Source organism: Dendropsophus ebraccatus, chromosome 15, assembly GCF_027789765.1.
Source record: "Dendropsophus ebraccatus isolate aDenEbr1 chromosome 15, aDenEbr1.pat, whole genome shotgun sequence".
NCBI classification, from domain to species: domain Eukaryota; kingdom Metazoa; phylum Chordata; class Amphibia; order Anura; family Hylidae; genus Dendropsophus; species Dendropsophus ebraccatus.
The window spans coordinates 30314919-30337424 of record NC_091468.1 but is presented as its reverse complement, the minus strand read 5'-3'; the positions used below and the strand labels follow the sequence as shown (position 1 = coordinate 30337424).

The following is a 22506-nucleotide window of genomic DNA, read 5'->3' as shown; positions in this document are numbered from 1 at the left end:
CGATCGTATTCTAGGCCAGCACCGCCTGTGTGGTGTTGGTCTCAGTCTTCCCCTGCCTCCAGTTCCGCCCGCACAGTGTTAGCTGTAAGTGCACATGCGCCACCTCCTGACCCCCCCCAGCGCCGCTGCAATGATGTAGCCGGGTCTGCGCCGCCTCTGTGGTGTGTCCTCTCAGCGTCGTCCCATCCCAGTGGTAGTGACGCACACAGCCCTTCCCAGCCTCTCCTGCCTGTCACCCCCCCCCCCCGCATACCATGGTGCCGCCCGCTGCCGGAGTCAGCTTGTCCTCTTCTTTGGACATGCGTTGTTGCACACCGTTCCCGCCCAGGCGCAGTCACACGGTTGGCCTTCTCTGAATAGCCTGGAGCTAATTCCGGCACCATGCTATGTGGGGGGGGGGGGGAGTGATGGCTACGTCATTGCAGCAGTGTCGGGGGGGGGGGGGGGTTTAGGAGGTGGCGCATGCGCACTTACAGCTAACACTGTGCGGGCGGACAGAGGGCGGGACACCACACATAGGCAGTGCTGTCCTAGGGCACGTCCGATGTAGGCCACGCCTCTGACGCGGCTACAGCTCAACTAAAGTATGATTTTCGGCCTCAGGAAAGCACAACCAGCGTTGATAAACATACCAGAAGAAAGGACTTCACATCAGCTACAAGGTGGTAGTAGTAGTTGGGGGGGGGTGGTCACAAAGTGGGTACAGAGTCGCTTTAAACATTTTAGTTTTGTAAACTCTTTAAAAATCAGAAATAAAAAGGATACTGGGACAAGAACTGTATATCTCTCCTTTTTGACCGGATTCCCTCACTAAGCATTCTCGTACAGAAATGTCAAACAATGTGTTGAATTGGCTGAAAGATAATGAAAGAAATAAGGATTTTAGTAACAAAGTAATCTACATTTTTACTGTGAATAATTTAATGTTTTAGTTTTTTTTTTATTAGTGTCACTGTCATTTTAACTTACAAAATCTAAATCAAAACTAGATGTGATATAAAACAGGTTTCTTTTTTTATCATAGGAAACACAGAATTTCCTGTGTTTAGACTTTTTTTTTTTTTTCAAAACAGGAAGTCCCATGTTTCCTAGGTCATCTGCGTTCATAAAGAACTGTAAAACAAGAGAAGGATATGGGGCGGCTTCTGGTGACCTCCACCACCGAAGGCAGTCAGTGTACAGGAAATGTAGCAGAAAGATGCTCCACTCAGGGCCAGACAAGCTGAAAAAACTAACTCCACAGCTCAAACAGCGCAGGTGCAGAACAAGAGAAAAACGTACAGAAGTGTCATATTCATGCGTCTCAGCAAACTTCCAACGTGCAAAATAGCAATAAAAATAAAGAATTTATTCTCCACAATGTGTTTCGACTCAATACAATATAGTAAAAACAGTCCATACATATTCGTTCCTGCAGCACATTTCCCTGGCATAGCATAGATCAGTATATGCAATCTATTGCTTGCATGTTTTAGGTTACAAACCCACTTGCCGGATCTGCAGCGAGTCTCCTTGCTGCGTTTTTGCAGCCAGACTCGCTGCAGATCCTGGCCCTATACTTTCAATAGCAGAGAAACTCGCAGCAGGGATGTACATCCCTGCTGCGATTTTGTCTGCAGCCCGCCCCATTAACCCCCCGGCCGCCGGACATTACACATTACCGGGTCCCCGTTCCTGCTTGCTTCGGGGCTCCCGGTGTCTTCACGGCCCGCCCGGCCAATCAGTGCGCTGCGGCGGGGCAGCGCACTGACTGGCCGGGCGTAACGTGCCGGGAGCCGCTGAAGCAAGCAGGAGCCGGGATCAGGTAATGTATATCGCCCCCGGCCGCACGATCGCCCCCAGCCCCGCAGCCCCTGACCGCACCATCGCCCGCAGCCCTGCAGCCCCCTCATCGGGCGATCGTGCAGCCGGGGGCTGCGGGGCTGGGGGCTGCGGGCGATCATGCGGCCGGGGGCTGCGGAGCTGCGGGCGATAGTGCGGCCGGGGGCTGGGGGGCTGCAGGCGATCGTGCGGCTGGGGGCTGCGGGGCTGGGGGCGATCGTGTGGCCCGGGGCTGCGGGGCGATCGGGGCTGCAGGGGGGCGGGCAGGATATACATTACCAGGTCCCCGCTCCTGCTTGCTTCGGCGGCTCCCGACACGTTCCGCCCGACCAATCAGTGCGCTGCCCCGCCGCAGCGCACTGATTGGCCGGGCGGGCCATGAAGACACCGGGAGCCCCGAAGCAAGCAGGAACGGGGACCCGGTAATGTATAATGTCCGGCGGCCGGGGGGTTAATGGGCGGGCTGCAGACAAAATCGCAGCAGGGATGTACATCCCTGCTGCGAGTTTCTCTGCTATTGAAAGTATAGGGCCGGATCTGCAGCGAGTCTCGCTGCAAAAACGCAGCAAGGAGACTCGCTGCAGATCCGGCAAGTGGGTTTGTAACCTTAAAGTTAACATGTTTAAAAACAAGTGTAATAAGTTTTTAAAAGTTTGAAAAAACCTAAAAAAGTTTAATATAACTCCTTGCCCATTATAATAATAAAAAATAAATAAAAAAATATTATATATCGTAGCGTGCGGAATTCCCCGATCTATTAAAATATAACATTATTGTTTCCGCATGGTGAACGGCATAAATAAAAAAAAAAAAAACAGGATTGCTGACTTTTAAATTATATGTCAGAAAAAATTCATAAAAAGCGATCAAAATTTTTCTTTTACACCATTATTATATCAATAAAAAATAGAGATCATGGCACTAAAAAGGACAAGCCAACCAGCCCCTGTAGGTGGAAAAATAAAAGTGCTATGGCTCTTAGAAGACAGGGAGTAACATTGCATCAATATGACCCGGACATCCGTCCATCAGTGGGCTTGGTCTAGAAGGGGTTAAATAACATGTTAAACGGTGGAACAGTGAGTTCACAGTCCCGTATGTAAATGAACACGTGATAAAGCATGAGCTTACATAATCAATACATCCCAAGGAAACAATTAAAAATACATAGACATTACTAGTACGTGTCAAATCCTGCTGGGCTATAACGGCCACGTCGCCACACACCTGCTCCAGATGTACATCTCGCAAGTGCCAGAGACAGGAAGTGACGTGTGGCCGAGCCCAAGCTGGTACGTAAAGTGCTTAGGGTACCCAGCTGGCAGAGCTCTTCTGAGTCACAGAATGCGCAATCAGCGTAGTTTCACCAAGCTGCGCTAAACATAGCATCAATTCATTTACATTAGATGTAGTATGTCTTTGTATAAAGCCAGAGAAAAACAGGATTACCTTTTGTAGCAATCCCAATATAAACAAACATATTTAAAATCAACAAATAGGTATCAGTGCAGATTATTTCAATTTAAACTCATACATAAACACTATCGTAAAAAAAAATACAAAAACAGTATATAAGCAAATTAAAGACACTGTACATACGTTCAATATTTTCATTTAGCCCATTAGGTGCTAAGGAGTGCAACCTATGGATCCAGTAAGATTTCCATCTGTTTAAAGTGCTATCCCCCACTGAATCTGATACCTGTTCAATCTAGGCGTCTAGGTGATGTTTAATATAAAACTTCTCCCCAGTGGAAAATGATGTAAAAGGGCTTGCATGGTGTAAGACAAATGGCCAGGTAAGCTACGCCAACTGCATACCCTAAGCACTTTACGTACCAGCTTGGGCCCCAGCACACATCACTTCCTGTTTCTGGCACTTGCGAGATGTGCAGTCTAACCAGGAGTGTGGCAGCATGGCTGTTATAGCCAAGAGGGATTTGACACACGTACTGGTGATGTCTCTATGTATGTTTATGTTTTTTCTTTATGGTTTCCCTGGGATGTATTAATTATGTAAGCTTTGAATCATGCTTTATCAAATGTTGGTTTATATACAGGACTGTGAACTCACTGTTTGGGAAATGGGGTGTTATCTTGGATCATTAACATGTTATTTAAGGACTCCTTTTTACTATGACTTGTAAGCTTCAGAAAGGCTCTCTCTTATGTGTTGAGTGAAACACATTGAGAGAATAAATTATTTTTATTGCTATTTTGCACATTGGAAGTTTGCTGAGACACATGAATGTGACACTTGCAGTTTCTATACATTTTTCTCTGGTTTTATACCTGTGCTGTTTGAGCTGTGGAGTTTTTTCGGTTTGGCTGACCCACAATCTGACCCCCCCCAAAACCACTTGTACCTTCAAATAGCTGCTTTTAATCAAAGATCTGTCCGGGGGTCCGTTCGGCAGGGGATGCAGTTATTGTCATAAAAACAACTTTTAATCCGGCAGCGCTGTGTCTAACGGCCGGGGCTTACATTTGTATATGCATTAGGCTGGCACAACCTCTCCTTCCTTCCTCCCCACCCTCATCATCATTAGGAATACTCCAGGCAGATTGCTTCCTATTCCCCACCTGTGGCAGCCCAGCACATGGGCTGGATCATTAATACACCTGTGCAAAGCTCAAGGAGGAAGGAGGAAGGACGGAGAGGGTTTGCAAGCCTGATGCATATACAAATGTAAGCCCCGGCCGTTAGACACAGCGCTGTAGGATTAAAAGTTGTTTTTATGACAATAACTGCATCACCTGCCGAACAGACCCCAGGACAGATCTTGGATTAAAAGCAGCTATCTGAAGGTACAAGTGGTTTGGGGGGGTCAGATTGTGGGTACGGAGTCGCTATAAGCTGTGACACTCTGTACTGGCCAGACTTCGTGTGTTTAATCTCTTTCTTTAAATAGGACAAGATTAAAAGGCTTCAGGAGACTGGACCTGGAAACAAGTATAGCTTTGTTTTAAAGCATGATAAAAAAAAAATTAAATTGCATGCCCTTTATATCACATGCCCTGTTGATCAGGGTAAAGCTTTTTCAGTCTGTATACAAAAAAATAAATAAATAAATAAAGGAGACCTCTAACCTTTGCTCCTCCTGAACTGATTCAAATCCAACAAGTTCCACCGTCTTCTTCCCAATTACCATAGATTCATTCCAATCATCGCTTGCTCCATACCGTTTTTTTACAGCAGTTAAGAAATCAACACCAAAATTTGCCTTTTTAGGTCTTATAAAAGATCCTCCTGTAGGATGGCTACAATTAAGCCAATGTGAACAAAGTAAATGCAATAATCAATAAACAAGATCAAGTCACCTCCTCACCGACACCATGCACTACTTGTACACCACAGGGGACATTTATGAACGTTACGGCTGGGGCATACGCCAGGAAGGAGGCGTAGATTCGCCAATTCTCCCTTGCGTATGCCTGCCGTATCCCCCGCTTGACCAATGGGCAGGCTAGGCAAGGCGGAGAGGAGGCCTTGCCTAGCCTGATCCAAAAAAAGGACAGCGGCACCAGTTTCCCCGGCACCATTCTATTGATATGCTACACTTAAAGCAAATGTGCCTAATGGTACATTCACTTTAACATTTTGGACTGACCAACAATCAACCCTCAAAAATACAAGTTGCTTAATTGGTCAACACTACTTAGAGAAGCTTAGAAACATATGGCAGATTTGTTTTATTTTTTGGTCAATTAGGACATCATAACTGGTGAAAGCAGTAAGGCAAAGCAAATCTGTACCCTTGGGTCTTCCTTTCTACCTTCCTTGTCCTCTGCAAGGCCCCCGGGCAGGATTTCTCCTCTTTAGTGGTTTAAATTGTGTGCATGCGCTTTAGCAATCAGTGCTTCAATGATAAATCCCGCCTAGGGGTGTTGCTGAGGACAAGGAGGGCACATAGAAGACCCAAGAGGCATCACAGGCCTAGGCCACGGACGACCCAGGCCCCGCCTCTGACACTGCACCACCAGATTACAAATGTGTTTTTTTACCCCAAAGCAACCACCAGGACCGATTTGAACCCCGCAACAGGAAATTTCAGCTAACCAACAGTATCTGTGGTTTGGAAAGGAGGGTTGTGGGTGGCTACAGATTCCCTTTAAAAAAAAAAAAAAAAATTAAAAAAGCTTCATAAACAACAGCTGGTAAAGCCTGTAGTGGACTCTAAAGAAATGGGAGTAAATGGGCTCTTGTCCTTAAGGCACTATCTGGACCGGTCCTGAAAGGGTTAGAAGCGCAAGTAAAGAATTCAAAATGTTTCCATTTTACTCTTTTTATACTGAAATTACCTGCATGTAAAATATCTGGTTCCTTCATGACAGCCATTATGTTTTCCTCTCAGCGGGTTGTCCCATTCTACTCCAAGCCAAATGCCTACAAAAAAAAAAAAAGTTAAGACTGTGGCTAGTATAAAACCTAAGATTTGTCACAGAATATCTTAATGGAACCTTAATCTGGTCCTGTCTGCTCGGAGGGTATGTGCACACTGAGTAATTATGACGGAAACTCTGTTGTGGAATTCTCAGTTCGCGCCTGCTCGCGGACTGCAGGGGGCGCGCGCATCTCCGCCCGTGTCATAGACTCCATTCAATGCACGGGCGGATTCTTTCATCCGTCCAAAGAATGATCAAGTTCATTCTTTGGACAGAGGGCGGAATCCGCCCGTGCATAGAATGGAGTCTATGACACGGGCGGAGACGCGCGCCTGCTGCAGTCCGCGAGCGGGCGCAAGTTTAGAATTCCGCAACAGAGTTTCCGTCATAATTACTCAGTGTGCACATACAGTACCCTTACTCTGTAGCCATTTGAACCTTTGCATAAAGTTTCTCTAAGATTTTTGATGTTTAAAACTGTTCTTTTGGTGACCATTACCACAGCTTGCAGGGTGAGTGAGATTCAGGCCCTGTCTATTGAAGAACCATATTTTTCTATCGAGGATGATAGAATTAAGTTAAACATAGAATTTCTTCCAAAAGGTGGTATCCAACTTCCATAGGTCACATGGTTTTTACCTATCTTCTTTTTGCAGTAACCCTTCCAATGAAAAGAAGAAGCTGGCTGTAAGAAGATCTGCATTGCTCATTCAATATTAAGTTCCTAACAAAGGCTGCAAGGCCAGCGACAGCTCTATTGCTAGGTGGCTTAAATCAGACATCAGGGAAGCTTATCAGCTTATGGAAGTGGAAGTCCCGGCACCATTAAAAGCTCACGCCACCAGGGCAATGGCCTTTTCCTGGGCTGAAAGGTCAGCAGCTTCCTTCGCTGAAACTTGCAGGGCAGCAACGTGGTCTATCCCACATAGATTCTTACAGAATTACAAACTGGGCCTTGTATTAGCTCAGGACCTTTCATTTGGACACAAAGTCCTCCACACTCTTGTCCCCACAAAGTTGATATCTAGTATGTCTCGGTGGTGGTGTCATGATGGCGTAAATAAATTTAGAATTATGCCGTACTGATAATTTGGTTCTCATAAGCCATAATGACAGCACCCATATATTTCCCTCCCTTTATGAAATATGTTTGTATATTCTGTTGGTTCTTGGTACCCTTTTGAAATTTATTCACTCCTTTAACATATTCTTAAATCCTTAAAAGGGGTATTCCCCAGAACCACACAAATGATCCCAAGTTTTAAATCACAGCACCCGGCCGGGAAACTACATCTCCCAACAAGTACCCAACCACTTTTTTTTGCTTCTCCTTTGGCTGGGTAATCACTTATTGGTGGAAGTTAGTTACAGAACACACGTTACAGCTTGCTTGGCCTACATTAGAGATGGAGATCACATGTCCTCTGTCTCAGAAGAGAGGGGGAGGACAGAGAAGTGGAGACAGTGTGGACCAGGCAGTGAGTATTTTTAGAAGCTTCAGGGTGTGAGTCAGAATGTGCTCCAGACAAATGGCCCAATTAATGTAATAGCAGCCTATTACACACAAGCTTAGATTATTGGTGGGGATTTAACAGGATTAAGTCTTTAAGTCTCCTTGAAACCACTTTCAAGGGGAACTCCAGATTAGGAAGCCATTTTTTCTATTAAAAGTACAATAAAAGTTATATAGATGTGTCTATATAATGAATTACCATATCTGTGCGCTTCTGCCACACTGGTAGCTGATTAACATCCAGGATCCGAAGAAAACTGGCCTCTGTACCAATCCACGTTGTCTCCTGCTCCCACCCCTTAGGAGACAGAGATTATATGCCTCTGTCTCACATTGTGTGTGTTTGCTGAGAGCAGGCTGATAATGCAGACAGGGAGCAAGCCGTGATGTCACAGGAGGCTTGGCTTGATCCCCCATCTCTAACCAGCCTCTTTAGTCTTTAGCCTACACCTGAGCAGGCAAGGATTGACAGAAGCAGCTGCAGCAACTTTACTGATTGTGCAAAAGTCACCAGTGAAATTAGGACTATGTTCACACATGTTGGAGTTTCACTGCAGTACTGCAGCATCTGCACAAAAATGATGCAGTAACAATTAAATGATGCTAAACGGCACAGAGGATCAGAACCGACACTGTCAATCCCACCTGGACAGAAAACGAGGCATAACCTCCCATGTAAGATAATATCGGATAAAGTACTTATTGTGGGGCTCAAGATTGTAGACAAAAGATGCTTGATCATAATATGTGATTGGAGATGAAAAGAAAAAAAGTTTAAAATTAAATTCAAAAAGTTCTTCACTTTATTTCAATAACGGCGTTACAGGTAGTAACAGTGCACTATGTGGTGTTACAGGTAGAGAATACAGCGTGCTGTATGGTGTTACAGGTAGAGAATACAGCGTGCTTTGTGGTGTTACAGGTAGAGAATACAGTGTGCTGTGTGAGTAGGACCACAATGAAATTATAACATACTGCAATTGATTCAGTAACAAAATGAACCTGCAATAGTCTAGATAGCCTGCAACAGCCTAGATGTTCTTCAACAGTTTAGGGCAGGGAATGGGTGGTACATCTGCTCAACCAGGAAGTACAGCCACAAAATACAGAACAAAATTTAGATTTAGGGCCCTATTGCAAGGACTGATGACGTCCCGATCAATACTGTAAATGAGCGCCAATCTACTAGATCGGCGCTTGATTACTGCTGATAATTGTTTACCAAGCGCTGCACAGCCATCATCAGTGATGTCCGTGCAGCCTTTGCCCAGTTACCATTACCTGGCCACGTTCCCGGTCTACTCCTGTGCTCTGCTTCCTCCCCGGTCCCACGCACTGCAGCTTCAGAGCGGCCTTTCTGAACTGACAGGCTGCTCAGCCAATCACTGAGCAGGACCACCACAGACAGTGATTGGCTGAGCAGGCCATCAGCTAAAACAGGCTGAACACCAAAAAACACAGGCAGGCATCACAGGTAGCCAAAAGGGGGTGCTAGTCCACCTGCTTCAAACAATAGCAAACAAGGGAAAGGGAAGCAGTTATGTATGAACTGCACATCAACAATAATGTTAAAATATCAATATACTTTATTAACAATTATACTTAGACAAAAAAAAAAAAAAGAAGTTAAAAAAACACTTCAAACATATACCAAAACTACAGTCCTGGTTCAAATACAGCACAGTGTGTCACAAAAGTATATCTGTAAATACATAATAAAATACAAAAAACAAACTACATGGCCAAGCCTGAAGTGCATCAAATATCAAATAAACTGCAATTTCAAAAGATCCACAAGGCAAGCCAACTAGGTCAACAAAGTTTAAAAAGGTATCATGGCTAATGGTCACCGAGGAGGGGTTTCCCCATGCGTTCTGTTTTACAGGAGGACTTCCTCAGGGGACAATGACTGGCTGAGTGGGCTGTCAGCTCAGACAGGTTGCTCTAAAGTCTCAGCGTGCGGGACCAGGTAGGAAGCAGGGTGAAGGAGGAGACCTGGAGCGTGGACAGGTAAGGTAAACTGCTTGTTGCCATTGGCTGTGCATTGCTATTACACATAGCTATGCTAGTCGTTGGACGATGATTTTAGGTCAGGGCCTAAAGAAACGATCAGCCAATGAAGGTTTCATCTGCTAATCGTTCTCTATTACACAGAGTGATAATTGTCCGAATCTGGACGATTCAGACGATTATCTCTGTGAAATAGGTCCCTTACTTACCACATCTACTGGAAGTTTGTTCCAAGCATCTACTACTCTTTCAGTAAAGTAATATTTTCTCATGTTGCTTTTTATCTTTTTCCCAACTAATCTCAGATTGTGTCCTCTTGTTCTTGTGTTTAGTTTTAGTAAAACCACTTACCTCGAGTTTTTTTTAGTCCTTTAACATATTTCAAAGTTTCAATCATATCCCCACTTTTCCTTCCTTCAGACTATGCAAGTCTTTCAGACTATGCAAGTCTTTCCTGATATGTTTTATGTCTCGCACCCTCCACCAATTTTGTAGCCCATCTCTGGACCTTTTCTATTTTTATCAATGTCATTTGTAGGTGAGGTCTCAAGAACTAAACACAGTATTTCAGATGTGGTCTCACTAGAGCTCTATACAGTGGGATCACAATCTCCCTATTCCTTTTGGTTATTCCTCTTCAGCCAAGCATACAGGGCCGGCGTCAGCACCCGGCTCACTCGGGCAAGTGCCGGGGCCCACAGCCGCTCAAGGGGCCCCCGACACTTGCCCAAGCAGTGAGCCGGGTGTTGACGCCGGCCCTGCACATTGCTAATGACCGCTACAGGGTAAAGAACCTGCCTGTCTGCTGCCGAGCCATGGGGAAGAACCTGTGGTGACATCATAAGGGGGCGGGGCTGAGAACGGGAGAGGATGCTGGTGGATGAAGGACCTGTGATCATTGTCATGTGACATGAGGGGCGGGGCTCACTTATACCTCCTCTCTGTATGCTGAGAGTTCTCCTCTTATATCTCCTATAATGTCCTCTGATCTCCCATAACAGGCTGGACATGCTGGGAGCTGTAGTCCTCCTAGATTAGGTGAGTATGATTTTATTTTTTTAATTTTCTTGTGTTGAGGGAGAGCAGGGGGCATCTACACTCACCAGCCACTTTATTAGGTACACCTGTCCAACTGCACGTTACCACTTAATTTCTAATCAGCCAATCACATGGCGACAACTCAGTGCATTTAGGCATGTAGACATGGTCAAGACAATCTCCTGCAGTTCAAACCGAGCATCAGTATGGGGAAGAAAGGTGATTTGAGTGCCTTTGAACGTGGCATGGTTGTTGGTGCCAGAAGGGCTGGTCTGAGTATTTCAGAAACTGATGATCTACTGGGATTTTCACGCACAACCATCTCTAGGGTTTACAGAGAATGGTCCGAAAAAGAAAAAACATCCAGTGAGCAGCAGTTCTGTGGGCAGAAATGCCTTGTTGATGCCAGAGGTCAGAGGAGAATGGGCAGACTGGTTCGAGCTGATAGAAAGGCAACAGTGACTCAAATAGCCAACCGTTACAACCAAGGTAGGCAGAAGAGCATCTCTGAACGCACAGTACGTCGAACTTTGAGGCAGATGGCCTACAGCAGCAGAAGACCACACCGGGTGCCACTCCTTTCAGCTAAGAACAGGAAACTGAGGCTACAATTTGCACAAGCTCATCGAAATCGGACAGTAGAAGATTGGAAAAACGTTGCCTGGTCTGATGAGTCTCGATTTCTGCTGCGACATTCGGATGGTAGGGTCAGAATTTGGCATCAACAACATGAAAGCATGGATCCATCCTGCCTTGTATCAACGGTTCAGGCTGGTGGTGGTGGTGTCATGGTGTGGGGAATATTTTCTTGGCACTCTTTGGGCCCCTTGGTACCAATTGAGCATCGTTGCAACGCCACAGCCTACCTGAGTATTGTTGCTGACCATGTCCATCCCTTTATGACCACAACGTACCCAACATCTGATGGCTACTTTCAGCAGGATAATGCGCCATGTCATAAAGCTAGAATCATCTCAGACTGGTTTCTTGAACATGACAATGAGTTCACTGTACTCAAATGGCCTCCACAGTCACCGGATCTCAATCCAATAGAGCATCTTTGGGATGTGGTGGAACAGGAGATTCGCATCATGGATGTGCAGCCGACGAATCTGCGGCAACTGTGTGATGCCATCATGTCAATATGGACCATATTCTCTCTGAGGAATGCTTCCAGCACCTTGTTGAATCTATGCCACGAAGAATTGAGGCAGTTCTGAAGGCAAAAGGGTGTCCAACCCGTTACTAGCATGGTGTACCTAATAAAGTGGCCGGTGAGTGTATTTCAGGGCATTACTATGGGGACAGAGCAGGAGGCATTACCAGGGGGGCAGAGCAGGAGGCATTACCAGGGGGGCAGAGCAGGAGGCATTACCAGGGGGGCAGAGCAGGAGGCATTACTAGGGGGGCAGAGCAGGAGGCATTACTAGGGGGGCAGAGCAGGAGGCATTACTAGGGGGGCAGAGCAGGAGGCATTACTAGGGGGGCAGAGCAGGAGGCATTACTAGGGGGGCAGTGGACATTACTATGGGGGCAGGCAGAGCAGGGGGCATTACTAGGGGGGCAGAGCAGGGGGCATTACTATGGGGCAGGGGGCATTACTAGGGGGGCAGGGCAGGGGCATTACTATGGGGCAGTGGACATTACTATGGGGGCAGGCAGAGCAGGGGGCATTACTTTGGGGCAGAGCAGGGGGCATTACTTTGGGGCAGAGCAGGGGGCATTACTAGGGGGCAGAGCAGGGGCATTACTAGGGGGCAGAGCAGGGGCATTACTATGGGAGCAGTGGACATTACTATGGGGGCAGAGTAGGGGACATTACTATGGGGGAAGGCAGAGCAGGGGGCATTACTATGGGGGCATTACTATGGGGACAGAGGGCATTTTTACTATATGGAGGGCACAGCATTGGGACATTATTACTATATGGGGGGCACAGTACAGGACCCACAAACCTCCTTACTTTACTGCACATGACATCAAGCAGAATTACTACTGTATGGGAGCCTATGGGTGGGGAAAAGAGAAGGAAGTTGCTGAAAATGTGCAGAGCCTAAGATGTTTGTCTCACAGGTTCTGAAGAGATGAATTGTAGCTTGAAGAAATCATCATGGTGGTCTGGGCCAGATGGAGAGGAAACGGAGAGCGATCGCCTCAGATTAAAGAAGACCTCACCTGTGAGTCACTGAATTACATTTTTTTTTCGGTATTTTACTTTATTTGGTAGGTGTGCCCCGAGGTGTGCTATACAAAGGGGCCCGCTGAGTCTCTCTTGACCAAGGGCCCACAAAAACCTGGAGCCGGCCCTGCTAGCATATAATTAGCTTTTCCCACCGGCATGTTGCACTGGTGACTCATTTTACAGCTGTCAGAAAGCACTATCCCTTTCTCTTCTGAAGTGTTTGCCTACACAGAACTGCCAATTAGATACCAGGATAGAGGATTCCCCCTCCCTAAGTGCATTATTTTACTTTTGCAAACATTGAAATGCAGTTTCTATTGTTTTGACCATTTATTTAAATCATTTTCCATATTACTGACACTTCCAGGTCCAACCTCCGTACCTCCCACGATCTCTGAATTAGGCCCCTGGCTTTCTTGTTATGAAAACAGCCGCAGGTAGTGTCCTGGCGGCCTAACATGGCGGACGTGTAAGTCTGCAGCCCCGCTTAAACCACCAACACTATCAGCACACATCAGCTGATCCCGACCCCACTCACCACCGGAGCGTGACCGGGCCCACCCCCACCATGCCAATGAAGGTAAAGAAGCTTCTCAAGCCTGTTAAACTGCCGTATGTCTGAAAGGTGGCAAAGCTGTCCTGATGTGATATTCTCTGCTTACAAGAGACCCATTTGTTCGAGGCGGATGTTCACCCCCTTGTTAATGAACATTTCCCCACAATTGTGCACTCGCATTACAATAAAAAATCCAGGGGTGTCACAATAGCAGTTAAGAACACTTTAGCTTTCACACTTGATTCCCAAATAATAGATCCCAAAGGTACATATATAATATTGGTATGCTCTATAAATTTTAGATATTACACCATAGTGTCGCTATATGACCCTAAGGCCAATTATTATTTCTTCACAGATTATTATCTAAGGTCAAGAAATGTGTTCAGGGGACTCTACTTATATGCAGGGATTTTAATTTAGTCCCAGACCCTGCTATGGACACTTCCCACCCAACCCGTAGACTCCCATGTTCATTAGCAGACACATTGTGGAAAACAGACCTTTATGATTGCTGGCGCCTTCTCGATAGTTCTGAGAAGGACTACTCTTAATATTCTTAACATCACAATTCCTACTCTTGTATTAACCTATTTTTAGTGGAAAGGGGAACTATACCCCGTATACTAGAAACCACCATAAAGTCTTTAAAATGGTTGGACAATGCAGCCATCACAAAGACTCTTAAAGAAGCGGTTAATATTGCACCTATCTACACCTGGAGGAGCAATCCCTTTGTGCTTTCCCACCACACTTATGGACCCCTGATCATTAAAGTGACTGTACCACCAGGCCCAGGCTGAAGCACTGGAGGCGGGCAGACCCACCCTTAGTGGGAGGAAACCCCAGCCCCTCTATGATAGGGTTCCATTGATTCTAATGGAGTCACGTCATGGAGGGGCTGGAATTTCTTCCCACTTAGGGTGGGTCGGCCGCCTCCAGTGCTTCAACCTGGGCCTGGTGGTACAGTCACTTTAAAAAAGTGGAGGCATTTTTTGCCCATAATAATATGCCGGAAGTCAACACGCTTACGATCTGGAACGCCCATAAGGCTTTTATGCGTGGCTTATTTATTAAATATGGCGCCCTCATTAAAAAAACAGGGAGGAAGACCTAACCTCACTTCTCCTCCAAATCAGAGACCTAGAGGCTAAACATAGATAACATCCATCCCTGGCCCTTACAGTAGACCTTAAAGAGAAAAGACAGGAACTTACACATCTTTTACTGACTATGAGAAAAACTTACGCAAACTTAGGGCAATGTACTATTCACAAAATAATAAGTCGGGTAAATTGCTGTCATCCAGATTGAAAGAGAGACAGCTTAAATCCAAACTGCCATATTTGCTACACCCTCAATCTGATTCCAAACTATTTTCATCTCAAGATATAGCAGACAGTTTACAAGCCTTTTACTCTAAATTGTACAACCTAGCGTCAGACTCTTTGGAGGACCGGATCGATGCATTTTTATAGACTTTGCAACTCCCACAGCTGTCCCAATCGCAACTTGATACCCTTAATGAGGAGTTCACAGACTTGGAGATCTGCAATGCTATTAAATCTATGCCACCTAATAAGGCCCCTGGCCCTGACGGCTTTGCCGATCACTACTAAAAACAATTAGGTGACAATCTGACCCCACATTTAAGAGACATTTGTAGACTAGCAGCCAGCACAGGTCACTTTCCCCCAGAGAATTTACAAGCGACCACAGTCACTTTACCCAAACCGGACAAACTACCCGACTGTCTCCTAAATTTTTGCCCAATATCCCTCCTAAACACAGATGTTAAATTATACGCCAAGTTACTGGCTAATCATTTGGCACCACTCCTCCCCCACCAAGCTAGGTTTGTCCCAGGGAAACAGACTTCAGACAATACCCAAAGACTGTTAAATGTATTCCACCACGTAGAGAGGGTTAAAACACCAATGCTCGCCCTGGCATTAGATGCCAAGAAGGCATTGGGCCGGCTTCACTGGTCATACGCCTTCTCGTTGTTGGGGTGGATAGGTTTTACTGGAGGGATTATGTCAGCCAATAGAGCCTTGTACTCCACTCAGTCGGCTAAAATTCTAACGAACGGGGTTCTGTCTAAAGCAAAGCATATTACTTATAGCACGTGATAAGGCTGTCCCCTTTCTCCCTTAATATTTATAATCTCTCTGGAACCCCTAGCACAAGCCATATGGCTTCATCCAGAAATAACTGGTATCACCATAGGTCGGCAAACTCACTCCACCTCCATATGGCGATGATATGATCTTGTCCCTATCAAATCCAATCCAATTCCTTTCTGCCACCATGGCGCTTATAAAACAGTTTGGTCTTTTATTGTATTATCATTTGAATACATCTAAGACAAGGCCTTTCCCATTGCATTCCAGCTGCTCAAATACAGCTTTTGAAAGCATGATATTCCTTTGATCAGAAACTGAACAGCCTTGATTATTTGGGGGTTAAGCTCGCTTTTCCACACTCCACTATATACAGGCTGAATTATGAACATCTACTTAAATCCATCAAGGAGGAGATGACACAGTTTTCTAAATCAGAGATATACTGGATAGGGAGAGTAGCGGTATTTAAAATGTTTCTCTTATCGAAGTTTCTTTACCTATTCCGCACTCCTCCTATCTGGATACCCACCTCCTTTTTTTAAAGCAGCAAATTTTGTTTTTGTTTGGGCAGGAGCTAAACCGCATATAGCCATGTCCTTGTTATATAACACAGACTGATGGGAGGATTAGGAATACCTGACTTGAAGGCTTAATATATAGCTTTCACTTGGAAAAGATACAGACCGGCACAGCAGGTAATCCCCCCTAGGAGCTAGACAAGTGCATCCACCTGGGTGTCCACCAGCTTCAGTGGAGTGGAGTGGAGGTAAATAATCTGCTAGATGGGGTGCTCAGCCATGATATAAACAATGTCCATCACGATTCCTAATAAGAAAATAAGGCGGCACTCACCATCATACTTGTATAACGCGAAACAGCTGTCACCTGTGAACATCATGGCCGAGTGGCGTCTTACCTGCTGACTTGACCATATTGTGTTTTTATCGCAATAAATGAACACGAAATTCTGCACAAGTATGATGGTGAGTGCCGCCTTATTTTCTTATTAAAAATTACTATATAGCTTCCCTTGTGTCTGCAGCATGGAAATAGTGGAAACTAGATAAAACATCCACATGGGTACAGATTGAGAGCATAGACGTATCCCCTTATGATCTGAATCACGTGTTATTAATGCCCTTCTGGGAGGGTCCTAAACTCGTATGGTCCAACCCAATGGTAGGGGCAACTTACAAAGCATGGGTACATTACCATACTGCAGCTAACCCAAGGGACTGTGACTGCCACTCTACTTCCAATTTCATTCATCGAAGCTAGAATTCCCCAAATTAATCTGAGAGTTTGGAAGGATTGCAGGATTCATTCGGCAAACCATCTGTATGCTGACTGGGTCCTGAAATCCTTCAGTGCCTTGCAAGACCAATACAGTAAAAGACTGACTTATACAAATATTTGCAGGTCAGACATCTGCTTGTGGGTTTACGCCCCAAAAAGCCCCTAAAAGCAGATCGGTCTGCATTTTTATTTCTCCATTCAAGACAAAAAGGGCTTCGGCAACTATATGGCAGTTTAAATAATACTATCAAAGTCAATGTGTAGATAAAGAGAGTCGGCACTTCTCAAGCTTCTTATACTGCTGTAGCCTCACAAGCCGCATGCATATAGCTGTGCTCTTATTAGAACTATTACTGTCAGTGGTGCTACGATCAGACAGAGCTTAGTGGCTGTTCATACAATACTTAGTAGAGAGAAAAAGTCCAAGTGCACTCACCGGTGTAGTAGAAAATGCTTTCTTTATTCGATTCTTTCGTTCATAGTGGCATAATACGGGTGGGGGGAAGGACGCCAACACCTTCCACTGGGGATGACAGCTGTTTCACGCCTGCTAATCTGCGCTTCTTCTGAAGAGGCGTCGATTAGCAGGCGTGAAACAGCTGTCATCCCCAGTGGAAGGTGTTGGCGTCCTTCCCCCCACCCGTATTATGCCACTATGAACGAAAGAATCGAATAAAGAAAGCATTTTCTACTACACCGGTGAGTGCACTTGGAATTTTTTCTCTCTACTTAGTATTAAATAATACTATGACATTTCAGAAAAGGTACATCTTTATAGCATGGGAAGCTGATCTCCATTCTTGTTTCACTGAAAATGAATGGCAGAGTGCATTTCGTACAATATACTAAGGCTTCCACTGTACATCCCATATTGAATCAGCTCTTAAGACAATAATGAGATAGTACAATACCCCGGCAAGACTGTCCCAAATATACACAACATCATCTAATAGGTGTTGGCACGGCTGCGGGGAAAAAGGTGATTTGCTACATATATTGTGGAAATGCCCTGTCATTTAGCCCTATAGGCACCCTTGCTTCAGGATGTTCATCTTTGTGCTCCCGTCTGTGCTACCGAACTCACCCCAATCGGTCCTCTTATTTCTCCAGCTACAGACCATTCCTCGGATGCATAGATATTTAGCTTGCATGCTTTTCATCCATGCCAAAACAGTTTTACTGTGCTACTGGAAATCAGACAAACGTCCATCAGAATCGGAGTTGATAGAAGCACTAAACAACACTTATCACAAAACTGTAATCATAACTGGAGATGCTGGAGTAACTCCCAATACTGTGTAAACCCATGACCAAGATGGTGAGTTCGGATCCAGACTTAATATATGTTCTTATGAATAAGTAACACCCTTGATAATTCCTTGTCCTGTTAGATAACCCTGAGACGTGAAATAATGATCTGTCTACCTATGATAATATGCAAGCCTTTATTGGACTTTTCATTGTTCATCTACTCACAAGCTGTACATTCTCTTATTAGCCTAAGATAACTAGTTTGTACTTGATTGTATACATATTACCCTGGGTGTTTACCCAGAGTTTCCATTTACATATGCTACTTCTATGAGTTTTACACTGATATCGTGTATGTAATATTTAGAAAAACCCAATAAAAAACATATTGAAAAGAAAAGAGCCACAGGTATGGCATGGGAAACCCAGCTCTATTCATTCCTATGGAGCCACCGGTAAGAGCCGAGTGAGACTAGCAGTACAAATTTGTACTTAATGACACATAGTAATCAACAGAGGGTGCCACTTAACCTGCCCTAGAACTCTCTGTTTAAAGCTTATTTGTTCCCAGAGGGGGAACCCCACCAGCCTTCAGAAATGCCTAGGTAAGAAGGCAAGTAAGAAATTATAAGAAGAAAAAGAGAAAGACAAGAAGGGGAGGGAAAGCCGGGTAGGGAGGGGAAAGGCAGGAAGGGGTTGAGACGGCTAGCACATTGACACTAATACCAAGTGGGTCCTACCGCACTTTCTTGCAGAGGCACCATGACCCCGTACAGAAGGAAGAGATCTCCAACCCCTATCCAGGAGCATTCCCGTTAAGCAACAAGAAAAACTCTGGGGTGCACTTAAAGTCCATCCATGCAAGCCTTGTCTTCTGAAACTTGGCATTACTGTGATGAAGAGAGGAGGTCAAATCCTGCCATCACTAACAAACTTAATAAGGATTTGTTGTAGATCAACATTGGGACCGTGCAAGGATGAAGGAGGAATAACACTGGAGACAATTCAAAAGATACATTTTCACTTTCTTGACTGTGTCCCTAAAGGAAGCCAGTAGAGGAAAGGTCCAAAAGATGTGTAGATGGGTTTCCTCAGAAGCCCCAAACACACAGGATTCACGTTTGACCAAATTACATGAAGTTTGGAGAGTATTTGTACCCTGCTTCCTGATAGCTTGAACACATGGACTACCTATGCACCAGGGTGAGAATCCTTTTACCACTGTAGAGCTAAGAGCGTCAGGTTAAAATTTTTCTCATAAATCCAAAGAAAAATCCCACAATATACTCACAATATTGCAAACAATTATACTGAAAAAAAAAAAAGGGTATAAAAAAATGAGACCTAAAAATTTACTTTTAATAATCTCCAAATAAAATTAGTATCCATATAAAATGACCAGACAATACTACAATTGGTAAACTAGGAAAAAATGTTTTTCTTACCACTCATCAGTGAATGATGATGGGGTATACTGGAGTGATCGTGGACCATTCATAACCCAAAGGTTAATTGCTTATCCTGAATGGATTCCACAGCAGGTTGTTGAAGTCTTTTAGTAGAATGTACAGGCAGAAGACACAATAGGGTGTACACTGTATAAGAGAAATAGGACAAGAGAAGGTTCCGTCCCCATCAGATGTACAGGAGGGGAGGGGAAAGGGGAAGACCGCCCCATAGAGATGAATGGGAAAATCTCAACACTGCACGGGCCGGCGGGGGTGGCGATTGGGCCGGCTCAGGGGGCTGTAGGATGCGTGGCCAGGCTGCGGATGAGCGGAGGGCCATGCTGCGGATGAGCAGGGGGCCGGACTGCGGGCGGGCGGATTTTCGCAACGACCGTTTACACGGAACGATCTGCGAATTTTTAGCGAACGATCAACGACGATTTAAGAACATGTTGAAAGATCAAAATGAACAATTTCTCGTTCGTCGTTTGATCCTTCGCTGCGTTTACACGTACGATTATCGCTCAAATTCGCACGATAATCATTACGTGTAAACGCACCATTAGGCTGGGTTCACACTATGTATATTTGAGGCTGTATTTGGTCCTCATGTCAGGTCCTCATAGCAACCAAAACCAGGAGTGGATTGAAAACACAGAAAGGCTCTGTCCACACAATGTTGAAATTGAGTGGATGGCCGCCATATAAAAGGTAAATAACTTCCATTATTTCAATACAACAGCCGTTGTTTTAAAATAACAGCACATATTTGCCATTAAATGACGTCCATCCACTCAATTACAACATTATGTGAACAGAGCCTGTGTTTTCATACCACTCCTTGTTTTGGTTGCTATACAGCCTCAAACATACAGCCTCAAATATACATAGTGTGAACATAGCCTAAGGGTGTGTTTACAGAGAGAGATTTATCTGACAGATTTTTAAAGCCAAAACCAGGAACGGACTATAAACAGGGAACAGGTCATAAAGAAAAGACTAAGGGTCCATTTACACAGAAAGATTATCTGACAGATTATCTGCCAAAGATTTGAAGCCAAAGCCAGAAACGGACTATGAACAGAGATCAAGTCATAAAGGAAAGCCTAAGATTTCTCCTCTTTTCAAATCTGTTTCTGGCTTTGGCTTCAAATCTTTGGCAGATAATCTATTAGATAATCTGTGTAAATGGACCCTTAGATTTATCTTCTCAAATCCATTCCTTGCTTTGGCTTCAAAGATCTGTCAGATAAATCTGTCTGTGTAAATGCACCATTAGCAACCAATAGGATTACTGCTTTCATTTTCACAGGGAGCTGTGGTTGCTAGGGCAGCTGCCTCACAACATACACAGAAATAACTGGTAGACCCCCTACTTAATCTATACAGTACATGTATATACAGGGCACTACAGGTATACAGAACCCCCTACTCCAACTATACAGTACATGTATACAGGGCCCCCTACTCCATCTATACAGTACATGTATACAGGGCAGTATTACCAGCTGCTGCCCTAAGCACTAAACCTGAGGACGCCCCATCTTCACTCACTAATTTGCATCATGATAGACTGGTAGATAATAGCTCCAGAGGTCACATTTAACGCCACCATATCAGACCGGACCAATACCGCCACACTGTGACTGGATAACACTGCCATACCAGACCTGACCAATACGGTCACACTGACTGGATAACACTGCCATACCAGACCTGACCAATACTGCCATATCAGACCTGACCAATACCGCCACACTGTGATTGGATAACACCGCTATACCAGACCTGACCAATACCGCCACACTGACTGGATAACACTGCCATACCAGACCTGACCAATACCGCCATACTGTGACTGGATAACACCGGCATACCAGACCTGACCAATACCGCCATACTGTGACTGGATAACACTGCAACACCAGACCTGACCAATACTACCATACCCCCCTTCGAAAAGACACTAGATTTTCTGGCAAGTCTGAACAGGAGGTGGAAGACTAGAAAAATAAAAAAAATTAAACAGTTGTTTCCTTCCCCCTGCTCCCTGGTGCTGCCCATATGCAAGGTGCTGCCCTAGGCAGACCACGAGTGCCTAATGGTAAATACGACCCTGCAGGTATAGAGGACACTACAGGTATACAGGACCCCAAAACTATACACTACAGGTGAACGGGACCCCCACTAGCTATATACTACAGGTATACAGGACCCCAAACTATACACAAAAGGTATACAGGACCTCCACCAACTCTATACTACAGGTATACAGAACCCCTACCAACTCTATACTACAGGTATACACGACCCAAAACTATACACTACAGGTATACAGGAACTTCACCAACTATATACAACAGGTATACAGCACCTCCACCAACTCTATACTACAGGTATACAGGACCCCAAAGCTATACAGTACAGGTATACAGGAACCCAACAGTATACACTACAGGTATACAGGACCTCCATCAACTATATACTACAGGTATACAGGACCCCAAACTATACACTACAGGTATACAGCACCCCCACCAACTCTATACTACAGGTATACAGGACCCCAAACTATACACTACAGGTTTACAGGACCCCAAAACTTTACACTACAGGTATACAGGAACTCCACCAACTATATACTACAGGTATACAGGACCCTCAAACTATACCCTACAGGTATACAGGACCCCCGAACTATATACTTCAGGTATACTAGATCTCCACCAACTCTATACTACAGGTATATAGCACCTCCACCAACTCTATGCTACAGGTATACAGGACCCCAAACTATACACTACAGGTATACAGGACATCCACTAACTATATACTACAGGTATACAGGACCCCAAACTCTACACTACAGGTATACAAGA

The 22506-nt window shown here is 44.9% G+C and overlaps 1 protein-coding gene across 5 annotated transcripts in view; it reads right to left on the bottom strand.

The window, feature by feature from the left end:
- TBCE (tubulin folding cofactor E) overlaps positions 1 to 22506 on the bottom strand; it is a 130604-nt gene that overhangs the window by 71216 nt on the left and 36882 nt on the right. For all 5 annotated transcript variants that reach the window (XM_069954459.1, XM_069954458.1, XM_069954461.1 and 2 more), the window contains exons 3-5: positions 6124 to 6208; positions 4912 to 5082; positions 766 to 854 (exon numbers count right to left, since the gene is read on the bottom strand). In XM_069954459.1, coding sequence (XP_069810560.1) covers positions 766 to 854; positions 4912 to 5082; positions 6124 to 6208 — 345 coding nt within the window. The remainder of the gene's footprint in view (positions 1 to 765; positions 855 to 4911; positions 5083 to 6123; positions 6209 to 22506) is intronic.